This window comes from Amborella trichopoda, chromosome 1 (assembly GCF_054954075.1).
Source record: "Amborella trichopoda isolate Santa Cruz 75 chromosome 1, AtrichopodaSantaCruz75HAP2 v2.0, whole genome shotgun sequence".
Lineage (NCBI taxonomy): Eukaryota > Viridiplantae > Streptophyta > Magnoliopsida > Amborellales > Amborellaceae > Amborella > Amborella trichopoda.
In genome coordinates this window covers 44,115,430-44,128,609 of record NC_142336.1, presented here as the reverse complement: position 1 = coordinate 44,128,609, position 13,180 = coordinate 44,115,430, and the positions used below count along the sequence as shown (strand labels likewise).

Here is a 13,180-nt window from a genome sequence, read left to right as displayed (position 1 = left end):
GGATGGTGTGTTGATCTCCGACCTTGGTTTCTCTCTCTGCAAGTTAAATTGATGACTCCATTACGGTGATCTCGACACCCCTCTGTGTCTCTCTGCAAGTTAATTGATCACTCCATTATTGTAATCTCGGTGGCCGTAATTTTTGAAGCGGATCTCTTCCGCACCGGTTCTGTGAGAATTATTGTATTTACTGGGTTGATATGCAAAATCCATGAAGAAAGAGAGTGAGGGTTCTACTTCCTCAGATCGTGATGGGGCAGAAGAGGAAACGGAGGCTGTGGAATTAGTGTTGTTTCATGTGAGCGAGTGCTATGTATATCTGGTATTCGACCACTATCCTTCCTTTCCCTTTCCAAATTTTTCTGCTGTGGTCTTATGCGTTGAAAATTTCATCTATGATTTAATGGGTAATTGCGGTTTTATGCATTGAATTTTTCATGTATGATTTCATGGGTAATTAAATGAAGTAGTATTTGGTTATTGATATATAATATTGCAACTTTAATTATTTGGTAATTCTGTGCCTTACCGTAACCTTTTATTTTTTAGAAAAAAGAAAAAGAAACGAACCCATGAATTGAATTTTCTATATATATCTCATTATGTTTCTTGTCTAATTAGGGATGAATTTGGTTGTGTTTTTCGTAAGATGGTTTTAGGACTAGTTGCATATATTCTCCGTAAATCGATTTGTTATTATAGAGCTCCTAAAGTGGAAACTTGAAAATGAAAGTCTCCAATTTGGGCAGTTCAGAGCGAGTTTGCAACTCGATTGAATTTCATCTCGTTTGGAGTTCGCTTTGATATAGACGAAAGCTTTTCAAGTCTGAAAATGGCATGCTGTGCAGTCTTACCTATTATTTGTAGGGGGATTTTATGAATCTTGGGGCATTGATATAGAGAATAGATCCTTTTGAAGTTATATTTTTTTTATTTCGTACTGCTAACCTCGCTAAACTGCGATAAACAGTTAACCAATAATCAATTAGTTCGTTGGGTCACTAACCAAGGAATGGCCAGTTAATGGCTGGAAAATTTTAATATGCTGAGACATGATTTAGCTAATCCAGGAGTACATGAATAAGAAGCGAAGACCATGTTAGTTGGTTTACATGAGAAGGCTGAGCTCTGAGCTAGAGCACTTGCTTCGTTGGTTTCTAAAAAATTAAGGATTTGTAGCATGTGCTCACTGGATTTTCAATAACATCAATGTAGATATTAATATATTTGATCTTGAGACGGATAGAGGCCTAGACAAGTGAGATGTGTATCCCAACCATTAGAGGAACCAAAAGAAAAGAAAAAGTGAGTTATGAAGCCCATTCAAGCAATGAGTAGTTGATAGGCAGTGTATGAATTTGTTGACTGGTCATACATGTTGGGGCTCTTTTGTAAACGGCTTATATTGAGGTGTATAAAGGCCTTGCCCATTGGGAATTTCTTGAATGGTTTTGCTTGCTATGTCTGGTCTTGGTTCTCTGATATTTTATAGAACACTTCAGCTTTTATTTTTATTTTTCTTACTTCATAATGAAGACAATGTCGTACTCTTATTTAATTTTATTTGTTAAGGTACATCAATTCTTTGTGTTTTGGTTGCAGATACCGCCAAGGAAGAGTGCAGCTTCTTACAGGTTCATTCAGCACTTCCAACTTTGATGGCACAGTTTTCATGCATATTTGGGTTTCTTAATCTTGTATGAGCGTGGAATAATACACTAGGTTTTTCCTCGCACATTATTCTTGTGAGCAAATTTGGCTTCATTGTGTTATTCGTTTTCTTTCAAAGTTGCATTAGAGAGACAAGATTCTTTTATCAAATTGAGAATAATTCAACAAGTAATAGAAGTTAGAAACTTGATGCACAAAAAGTTAAAGAATTATATTCTTCTGAGCATTGACAACTCTATTGCTTAATTTTGAATGACTTTAGTGAAGATTATTGGAGAAGTGGAGCATCTCTGTGTATATGAAATCATGCATGTATATCAGTTGATGATGGCTTCATGAAGGAGGGGATGATGAAGTTATTGACGCCGAGGTGGATGAAAAAGGAGGGACCCAAAGAGAATGTCTAAGAAAGTGTTTAAAATATCTCATTAGGGATCATAGAGAAGGCTCTTGGGTTCTTAGGGTATGGAGGCCATCTCTTTTTCTTGGTTAGCTGATGAGGAGGCTTTTCAGTTGAAATTTGTGAATCTTGTGCCCAGAAATTGAAGGTTCTGCCATGCCCATTGTTAACTTACATGTCCTAAAATGATAGATGGATTTCTAGGTTATTGAATGGTTCATGTTGAGTGGTTGGAGGACTAAGATTCTTGTGCATAAAGGGAAAGACCTTGATACTCAGGAATTTTTTTCTTGCCAATGGGCTTTTTCACTTTTTCAATATTTTAAGTATTTCAACCGCACATTGGGAAGTGTTTCATCAATGTAAGGAAGAAGGAACTTGAAAGATAATAATTTTAATCTATGAAATGCATAACCTTAAGAAGCCTATAGGTTATGGAGGAAAAGAGGGTAATCCAGAGTGCCCTAGTGTTGTGTAACTTTCCCTTGGATATCTTAGATTGCCCTCGTTTTCTCCCTCTGAATTGCCAGCGCTTCTTCATGGGAATTCATGAACAATATGTGACCACATTGTGAAGTTCTTTTCATCTAAGAACACATTGTCTATGTATATCATTCTTTTCCCATTAAAAGAAAGCACTCTGCAATTATTTTACTTATTCTATGGTTATTTTATGTAATGAATGATCCATGATGACATATCTCCATTCCAATACTGGATGAAAGGAAGTTGTAAGTGGAAGAAATCATATATGAAATTGGATAGGACACATTCATAAGCTATATATGTGATTTTAGACACCTCTAAGCTGACATCCCCTTCACAGTTTTGGGCTCATTCTGCCACACATAGTCAGTAATGCTCCCCTGGACAGTCTCTTGGGCCTTCTATAAACTTCTTGCTGCTATCATGTAAGTTTCTTTAACTCAAGTTCCATAGGACTTGAACCTTAACAAGACATCCCTTTATCCTTATTGCTTCGAAACAAGGAGGTTTAGAAGTAATGTGGGTTCTGTCAAAGATATTATGTGGTTTTGATGCTGATTTTGAGCTAAGCTAGTGGAATTTAAGGCGTTCTCTCATCATATTAGTGTTTTGAGATTCTAGAAGGAACAGGTAGAGGGGCTTGTGGCCTAGGTGGGACTAATGACATGTGCTTCAGAATTGCTTCTAACTATTGGAATGCCAATCAAGATTTTGAGGTATCATGTTTTAAGGTGAAATGGATTTACATCTAGAGTTAGGCTGCTTAACAAGGTTGATACCACCTCTTAAAGTCTCATTAGGTTGAAGACAGGTGGTTGTTAGTGCTACATGCAGCCTTAGGGTGGAGGGCGTGACCTGGGAGGAAACCCAGGTTTAGTTGCAACAGACTTGGGCAATAGCATGGAAAACCAAGTATAGGTTTATTCCCCATTCCACTTTAAAAGTTATTCTCTGGGTGTACCGAATCCTAAGCGATCTAGGTGAGAATGTGCATGCTGGTTGCAACTTGTATAAACTGAGAGCCGTCTCAAATGATGACTGAGTGGACCTTGTGCAAAATCTCTAATTTATTTATTACAATGTGGTTTAACCGTAAAAGCAACTCTATGTATGACAAATATGGCTATTGTGGTTTAAGGCTTTCTTGGAATTCAATGTCAATGCCAATTATATAAGAATCCGGGACAAGTAAAGAGAATCAATCAAACGGGTCAATACATTCCGTATCGAAATCAATAGAAAGAAAGATCTGAATAAAAATAGAAGATCTTAATGAGGAGAATCCACCAAACCAAGTAGAATATACAATAACAGAAATCCCAGTAAGGGACAGGCCTAGAATGTTGGACTTCCGCTCCCATGTGAGGGATCCTATAGTCTAGCTAGTGTGGTGTAGATAGAGACTGGGTCTGTTGGAGCTTTTTTGCTGATTTGGTGGAATCTTTTCTTTATTTGAAATCTAACAATTTTATTAAACTGGAAACTAGAAAGTTTCTTTTGGAAGTTAGGAACTGATCTTATAGTTTTATGGTGCAGCATTGTATTTCCTAGAACTTTATCAATAGTTTTATGGTCTTATCTTCATGCCCCCTTTTCTTGTTTAATTTTGTTTTCTGTATTATTCTAGTAAATATTAAATGTGTTCATCAAAAGTTAAGCCTTAGCACGTTATTGATATTCCTTTTGTACCACCCAATCATATAGGCTGTGCTTTCTTATCAAATCTTGCCAAGGATCACTTAGGAATGTTTTCTGTATTATTCTAGTAAATATTAAATGTGTTCATCAAAAGTTAAGCCTTAGCACCTTGTTGATATTCCTTTTGTACCGCCCAATCATATAGGCTGTGCTTTCTTATCAAATCTTGCCAAGGATCACTTAGGAATGGATTCCCTTGATAGCAAGTTAGTTTCTTCGTCTAAAATAACATTTTGCACAAGATTGCACAAGTTTTATGTTGTTTTGATGTTTTGGGAAGGGATTTATGGGACACAGGATGACTTTATCCTTCGAACATTGCCTCTCACTAATGCATGTTGGAGTTGGGATGGGATGGATGTAGTGCTTTTGTTTGCCTCAAATCCTCTACACTGCTAATATCATATCTAGATTCATCAGTTCCTTCTCCATCATGATATCTTGGTTTACTTTGGAATAGCAATATTTTCACATCCTTTAGATTTGAGAAGTCTCCTAATATGTCAGTTTAACTTTGCCTAGCAAGTTTTCCATTAGAATATATTTTGTTTTACCTCTCACTTATTGAATGTGTACAGTTGACTACTAGAGAATTTATTTTCTCTATTGTTAAATGTTGCTTTGCCTTTCAATCAAGGATTAGGGTGACTGCTTGATCCAAGAATTTAGGTGCAAGGAGTTGATAGTCCAATGGTGGAGGAGAACTGATCTTGAGCGACCCTATCAATATAATGAAGACTTTAAAACTCTGAAAGTGATAGCCATGAGAAACCCAAGCGGAATAATTGATAGACCCTGAAAGAGGTGGGTTTTCCAAATTTTCCAAGGGCATTCTTGTTAGCTGTCACAGTAGTCAAATCTTAGAGATATGAACTAATTACTTGGCTACCATTCTTTCCTCAGAACAAGGGCTCCCTTGGGATATCTGGGTATTCTGCAACGAACAATTAATCTCTGCTGCCCCCTTTTGTGTAAGATGATTCCTAGTTATTTCCATTCAACGGGAGGAATTAACCCCTTTTGAAAAAATACTGGGGAAGTACAATGGCTAATAGGTGACATGAAACAAATGAATTGATTGAAGGGAGAAGATGCAGCCCTTCTTTCCTCTAACAGAGTAAGAGTACATATTTGGGAAAGACAAAAGTGTTTAGAGTTTCCTATCAACCACCAAATGGATTTAGACAAGAATTGTACCATAAACTATAGGGACTTCCATCTTATAACTAAAAGGGCATTGATTATCATTTTTCAGAAGAAGGAATGTCGCTGTAACGTCATTTCACTCATATTCTTAACAGTACAGAGCTCTGCTGTTTCTAGTACTGCTGCTAAGAGCATTGCTGGTTGCATTTGCAAAAGCCATGATTGTAGCTGTCCATGCATGTGGAGGGCTGGTGACACATTTTTTTAATTAGTAAGCAGGCTTTGTGTAGCTTATTTGCCTGAGTGATTTTTATTTTCTACAGTAAATTGAGTCTTGTACAACGAGAAACTCTTGGACCAATACCAATGATATAATGTATGAATAATGTTCAGCCTAACCAAAGGCAGCAAAATGGTCTACATGTTCTGCTGAAATTAGTACCTGTTCAACTGAAGTTCGGTTTTCTTTTTTTATATCATAGCTTGAACAAAGGAAGTCAGCAAGTCATATTAGCAAAGAGTCTTATTATGATTTAATGTTAGCTATTGTATCAGGATTGTTATTCTCCCCTAGTGTGGTAAAGTTTAGAAATTTGTCCCTTGATTTTGGTTTATCTTTCTTGGCTATATGATTTGAATTTTTTTGCTCGCTAATTATTTTTCCACGTGTACTTTCACTTACAATACATTTTTTGGTTTTATATGCAGGAAATGCTTAAAAATCATACTTGAAATATAAATGCTTTTCTTTGAAGAATCTACAGATGCTTATTGAACACGATCCTGAAATTATCTCTGTGGTTATTTAATAGGGCTGATGAATGGAATGTAAATAAATGGGCTTGGGAAGGTTCATTGAAAGTCATCAGCAAAGGGGAGGAATGTATAATTAGACTTGAAGACAAGAATACTGGTATAGCAATGTTCAGAGATTTATTAATGGACATAAGTTTTGTTTTGTGCTTCTTCCAAATGTTTTATATATATGTAGTTACTGTTAAGATTTATCTGAATAACCAACTGATTTTATATCAAACAGGTGAGCTTTATGCTCAATCATTTCTTAGGAAAGGGGAGCCACACCCAGTGGAGCCTGTAATCGACAGCAGCAGGTTGGTTACCACTTGCTTTCCAGAATGACAGTCAACAGTATAATCTTCAGAATTGAGTGGTTTTTTGGGATGCCTAACTTATTTGCCTTTGCTTCTGCAGATACTTTGTTCTAAGAGTTGAAGAAAATTTTGGTAATGTTTCTGTTATTCTTTTTTCCTAATGTTTCATTCCTAGACATTTTGTTTCATGTGCTCTGAATTTCTATGAAGTTACTTTCTATGGCTATAATGGCAATTTCAGTAAATAGGTGATGAGAACATGCATTTATGTGGCTATTGTATGTGTTTATATCTTTAGTACATTTCTATGAAAATGGTTATTAGACAACAGAAACATGAATAGGGAACACAACAATTTTGGTAACAATCAATAGGTAATGAAAATCCTTCTTTTTTTAACCAAAAGGTACCAACTATTTAAACTCATAAGTTCATTGCTATACTGTTGCGATACTGTCCAAGGAATCAGCATCTTCTGGCATCTCTTAATGCACAACAAATTAATATATGCAGAGTTAGTGATCTCCTAGATCTCCAATGCATACCATCCTCTAATGCTCTAGTGTCTCTCATCTTGCGCCCCTAATCACATTATTCATCTCACATTCCAAAACTAGTGGCCCATAGAGCCTTGGTTGAGTAATGAATGTTTCTGAAGAGTCAAGAAGGCCCTGGGATCCTGTAAATTCCTCGGATGGTCTGGTAATCGGCACCCATGAAATCATGGAAGAAATAATCCTCTGCTTAATCATGATCCTACTTGAATGCACTACCTTATGCTATTACATCCATCCATACTAGAGTACCTATAGATAGCTAGAAGAGAAAATCTCTATGGATACTCCTCTTTTAAGGATGGAGATAGGATGTCACCCACCCAATAGCCGAGCAGCTATGAACATTGGCATTATCCATGAAACTCCAATGGGATAGAAAGAAGCTCTATATCCTATTTGGTACTTCCTCTTTAAGGATATGTTCTCTCATAGTTGTTAGGAGCACGAGCAGGAATGAGATCTGGAGCGGGGGTTGTTGCTTGTCAGAAGATCACTTCTTAGGGAGCTCCAATACAATAAGTTCTAAAAGATGGACTTAAAAATATCATAAATTTTATGCTTTGTTCTCTTTCAAATTTGGTCTAGAATGAAAATGTTCACCCTCTCTTGAAACCTAAAATTCATCTTGTGATGCATTTTCTAGATCCCGAGATGGAGCTCTCCAAAGGGGAGATGGGGCTCTTAACAACTTCAGTAGAAAGACCAAGAAAATAGGGAACCGCATTCCCAAAGTATGTAAACATGTTTAATGAGTTCAGCGGAAAGAGTTTTCAAGAGAATAAGGAACACTTTCCCAAAGGAATGGGAACGCATTGGAAATGAGTTCCAGCTCCCTAACCGCATTTTGCAAACCAGAACGCCACCTTAGATTGATGATCCTGGTAATTATACGTTGTCTATTGCTTTTCCAGCCCCTCAACACAAAATTCAAAATTTCGTAACTGGAAGGTCCAATGTTGTAGACAGCTCCCCGAAAATTATTTATTTTGCTGCCATTCGAAAGTAAGCATGCATGGGATAGCCAAGACACTCCAGACCAGATTTCCAGGAGATAAACTGAGAGAACCCTGCAATATTGTCAAAATTGGATGGATAGAGTCATTTTTTTATATCTTAATACCAAATCTACTATTAATATGTTTGCTGAGGGAAATCTCTTCTATTCTAGACAATATCCCCCTGGTCTCACTGAACCTTCATTTCCCAGAAAAAACATGAAGAACACACTACTCACGTCCATTCAAATGCATTCTTGACCTGAGCAGATGGTTGCAATACTAGAGCAGCCAAGCATGAGAAGCGGGCATGAAGAGTGTCTGTCCCATTGCTCTACATTGTTTGACATGCTAACTCTGTTAATGTTCCCCAAATTTTAAATCTAATCCCATTGTCTATACTTGCAAACTGTAAATCTAACACAACTCTTTGCTCCTATAATGTGCCACCTCTCACATCAAACTACCATGACCTGCCAAAACTCACCTGACTCTAAAACCAATCTCTGTAACCCTCTGTCCTGAAGGGTACCATTTTATCTTTAACAATTGCACGGCCCCTTTCTTCTTCATCTTACAATTTCCCTCCCATTTGACTAAGTTAAACTTGTGGTATTCGATGGCACCCTCTCTGGAAATTACCTATGGAATTTCTGTTGTTTCTCTTCAGAACCTGAAATGCTGAGGCATAATGGAATGTTGGATAATAGCATGACCTTGATGAGGGTGATTCCTGCACAAAAGAAAGAACTGTTTTTTCCATGGTCACAGTCTCTTGTAATTTGTTTAGGCTTTGAAATCTGACATTAAAGCTAAGTAGCTGAGAGTACTTCGACTTGGTGATCTGTTGCTTTAGTTTTGCTCTTATCCTTCTAATTAATTAAGCTGTCTGTGTCTACTTCTTGCTTTCATTGTGGACTGTATAATTAATTTATACTTGTAAAATACACAGGTGGTCGTGTGCGGCATGCATTCCTTGGAATAGGTTTCCGCGAAAGGCCTCAAGCTTATGACTTTCAAGCTGCTCTTCATGATCATATGAAGTATCCTTGTGTTATTGATTAGTAGGCTCTTCCAGTTTCCTGAGTAAAAAACTCACAAGGGAAAGTAGAGTATGGTCCATATTTAACGGTGGCCCCATAGTCATAAGGGTCATGAGGTCATCATTCCAATTAATGGGTTGGATATAAATAGAGGGGCAATAGGAGATGCATGTGAATTTCAATGGGATCCTCTTCCCTTCCATCATCATCCAATCTATTGATGGCATGGGATGGCCATATGGATCATATTATGCTTTCTCAATATATCATTCATTCTCCCCTGGGGACTCTATGTGTGTCTCTGCATGTGTGTGTATACATGTGTATGTTTAGCGTCCATGTTTTTATTGTCCTTGGGATTGCAGTAAAGCTTATTTTTTCTGAAAATGATTCTATTGATAAAGAAATTTTCTCGGTGACTTGTTTGGAACTATTTATTCCTTAAAAGGCTAAAAGATATTTGAACAAAAAGAAGACTGCTGAAGAGATGGAACAACATTATCAGTCAGCGTCCTCTGTGGATTACAGTCTGAAGGAAGGGGAGACCCTTGTGTTGCAGCTTAAAACTGTAAGTTTTCTCATTGCCGATTTAACCACTTAATGAAATTACTCCATGAAAGTTTTCTCAGTAGTGTTGGCTGAGTATGGTTTTTTAAGATAAGCATGCCCTACACAGAAAGAAGGTCGAAGTGTGAGGTCTGCATTTTTTGAGAGAGGGCTCAACAACCTCTCTTTGGAAGACAAACCAACAGGAGAAGCACCGATCAGTCTTAAGCCACCTCCACCTCCTCCAGCACCTCTTACACCATCGAATGCTCAGAGAACGATGGTGCATGAGCAACTTCAGGTGCACACTAGTAATGGTGTTACCATGCAATACAAAGAGAAAGACGAGTCCAAAGAATGCCTTGATTTGGAACATGAACGTGTGAATGATATTCTAGAGGACGACTTTGGAGATTTTCAGACAGCTGATTGATTTTCATTTGGTAAAGATTGTTTTGTTACATGGTTTGACTGACTGAACCATCTGCGGTTGGTTGTTTGGAGTACTGCATCATGTGTGTAAATAGATATTTTGCAGTTTGATTCTTAAGCATCCATTTCTCTCTCTCTCTCTCTCTCTCTGTCTCTTAACATAAGTAGATCGTGTGTTTTCCCTGTACTAATGCATAAGATCTAAATTACAACCTAAGATGGCCTATTTTTTTGGTGAGTTCATCAAACATCAATGGATAGAGAAGGCCATGTTCATTCATTACGTTGGTTCATTATTGTGACTTCAAAGAAGTGAGGGTTCTATGGCAATTTTGTGAGAGAAAAGAGGTGGGAATATGCAAATACTATGTCCACCATAGGGCAGGTTTACTTGAAAGCGAAAAACTTCATGTTTTTCTATAGGGATGGTATGCTATAAAACCATTTATCTTTGAAAGTTCCAATTGGCCTAAACTATCTGATGTGAAATTTGACATATTAGGGTGTGTCACAAAGCTTGAGAAATTTTGTTTAGAACTTTGGGCCTAATCAATGGTAAACCTCCAGCCGTTCAATTATACATCAAACAGTTGAGAGTGATTGTGACTTTTTTCTACGAAAGATAAATAGTATTATTGTATATGTCTCATTTTATATATATATATATATATATATATATATATATATATATATATATATATATATATATATATATATATATTAATCCTCAATCTAGTTTCTACAAGGGTGGATCGGGAGAGCATTCACCTAAAACCTTACATGCACGTGGGGCTCGTGTGGTTGAGTTGATTCAGAACAAACTAGATACATGAAGCAAGGGAATGGGGTTGGGACATTGGTGGTTAAGAGGTTGATGCCTTAACATAACTTCCCACCTCCATGCTTACCGTTAACCATTCCTCAAAAGAAAAAAAAACAAAATAAATAAATAAATAAATAAACAAAAAAAAAAAACAGAGAGAGATATACCTAGAAGGCTAAGTTGGAGAGTTGGTTTTTTGGTGGGTCATTGGGGGTTGTCAAGGCATACATAAAGGCATAATGCCTTTATGCCTTTATAAGCATAAAGGTGTGCTTGAAGAGGCCTTAAGCAAGAAGGTTTGGTATAAACTGGTTGGCGCGTTGGGTGATGAAATTTATGGTGTATGGATCCCAGGCTCGAGTCCTACCAACATCAGGGTAAAAAGATCTTTTCCCACTTAGCTATCGGAAAAAAAAAAATATTACAAAAAAAAAAGAAAAAAAAAGGCCTTAACAAATGCATGGACACCCCACTGCACAGCATCACAGGGGTCTCGACAAATAATTTTGATAGGGGGAAATAGCTGAAGCCCTGATACACAGTATGCATGACATTTTCTAAGGCATTGGGCTCAGTTCCAACTGGGACAAAGTATTGCCACATGCTGACAAATCTAGTGGTAGAAGCATTTTCCCAACCACAAATGGACGTACAACAGTTCTACCATCACCTCAATGGGGATTTTCACATTTTGGAACTCAAACCCGAGGGGATGAAGTTATTGCTATAAGTTGCGATATAGAATGCGTTACAAGCAGCGTTTTAAAAAACGCCGAGTCGAACCGGACTCGCCCGGTTCGACTCGGAAATAGTGAAAAAGGAACCGGATCGCCCAAAAATCGGAAATCGTCCGGTTCTAGAGAGAACCGGACGATTCTGTACAGTGAATCGCAGATTCACTGTACGGAATCGGTGAGTCCGAACAGTGAATCGGCGATTCCGTACGGAATATATATATATATATATATATATATATATATATATATATATATATTTTATTTTTATTTTTTTTTTTTATTTTTTTTTTTTTTGTAATCCATGATAGATTTTTTTGTAATACTTGATCGATTTTTTTGTAATCCATGATCGAATTGTTTTTGTTTTTTTGCTAATCCATGATCGAATTTTTGGGTTTTTTGTAACCCATAATAGAATTTTTTGTAATCCATGATCGAAATGTTTGTTTTCTTTTCTTGTAATCCATGATCGATTTTTTTTTTTTTTTGTAACCCATGATAGAATTTTTTGTAATCCATGATCGAATGTTTTGTAATACATGATCGAAATGTTTGTTTTTTTTTTGTAATCCATGATCGAAATGTTTGTTTGTTTTTTTTTAATCCATGATTGAATTTTTTGTTTTTTGCTTTTTTTGTAACCCATGATAGAGTTTTTTGTAATCCATGATTGAATTTTTTGTAATCCATGATCGAACTATTTTTTTCTTTTTTTGTAATCCGCGATTGAATTTTTTGTTTTTTTTGTTTGTTTTTTTTTGTAATCCATGATCGAATTTTATGTAATCCATGATCGAATTTTATGTAATCCATGATTGAATTTTTTGAAAATTTGTGATTTTTTTTGTTTAATCCATGATCGAATTTTTTTTTGTAATCCATGATAGAATTTTTTGAAAATTTGTGATTTTTTTTTTAATCCATGATCGATTTTTTTGAAAATTTGTTTTTTTTTTTTTTTAATCCATATTATTCAATGAGAAAACGAGAGAGATGATGATTCTGAGGCCACCCTATCCCAGCCATATTATTCACATATCGAGTCCCAACAGCAACAGTGTAGGGATGAGCACGAAATACTGTAAATTAAATGCTGAATGGCGATTCATGCAGGGAAAGAACATATCAATATTCGCATATTCATTCAAAAACATGAAAATTCTTAATGGAGTACCCTCATTTTTTATTGAATTCCTAAAAACCAATATTTATAATGAATTTTAATAATTTTTTCGAATTTTTTTTAAGCTTTATTCCTACCGATTCACCCGATTCCCGATCCGGATCGCCGATTCGCCGATCCGGATCGGTTTTTTGAAAGCCCGATCCGGGTCACCGATCCGTTTTTTAAACCATTGGTTACAAGATATACTATTTTCAGAGCTTGTAATTTTTTTTTTCCTTATTTCTTTACATTTCGAGATCGAGGTAATCAATAAGAGGTTTTCCCAAGTCGGAACAATTTTTTTCTATAGATTTTTAGGATGCGCATTCTACAATGGAAAATAGATACCAAATATAAATTTTCATATTA

The 13,180-nt window shown here is 36.3% G+C and overlaps 1 protein-coding gene across 1 annotated transcript; it reads left to right on the top strand.

Annotated features, from left to right (window-relative positions):
- LOC18442162 (Adaptin ear-binding coat-associated protein 1 NECAP-1) lies at positions 1–10,221 on the top strand. The gene is made up of 8 exons (XM_006852386.4): positions 1–322; positions 1,603–1,634; positions 6,214–6,314; positions 6,441–6,513; positions 6,614–6,645; positions 9,018–9,108; positions 9,565–9,676; positions 9,785–10,221. The coding sequence occupies exons 1-8, from the start codon at positions 212–214 to the stop codon at positions 10,085–10,087; spliced, it is 855 nt and encodes a 284-aa protein (XP_006852448.1). The 5' UTR covers positions 1–211; the 3' UTR covers positions 10,088–10,221.
- Positions 10,222–13,180: the final 2,959 nt, after the last annotated feature.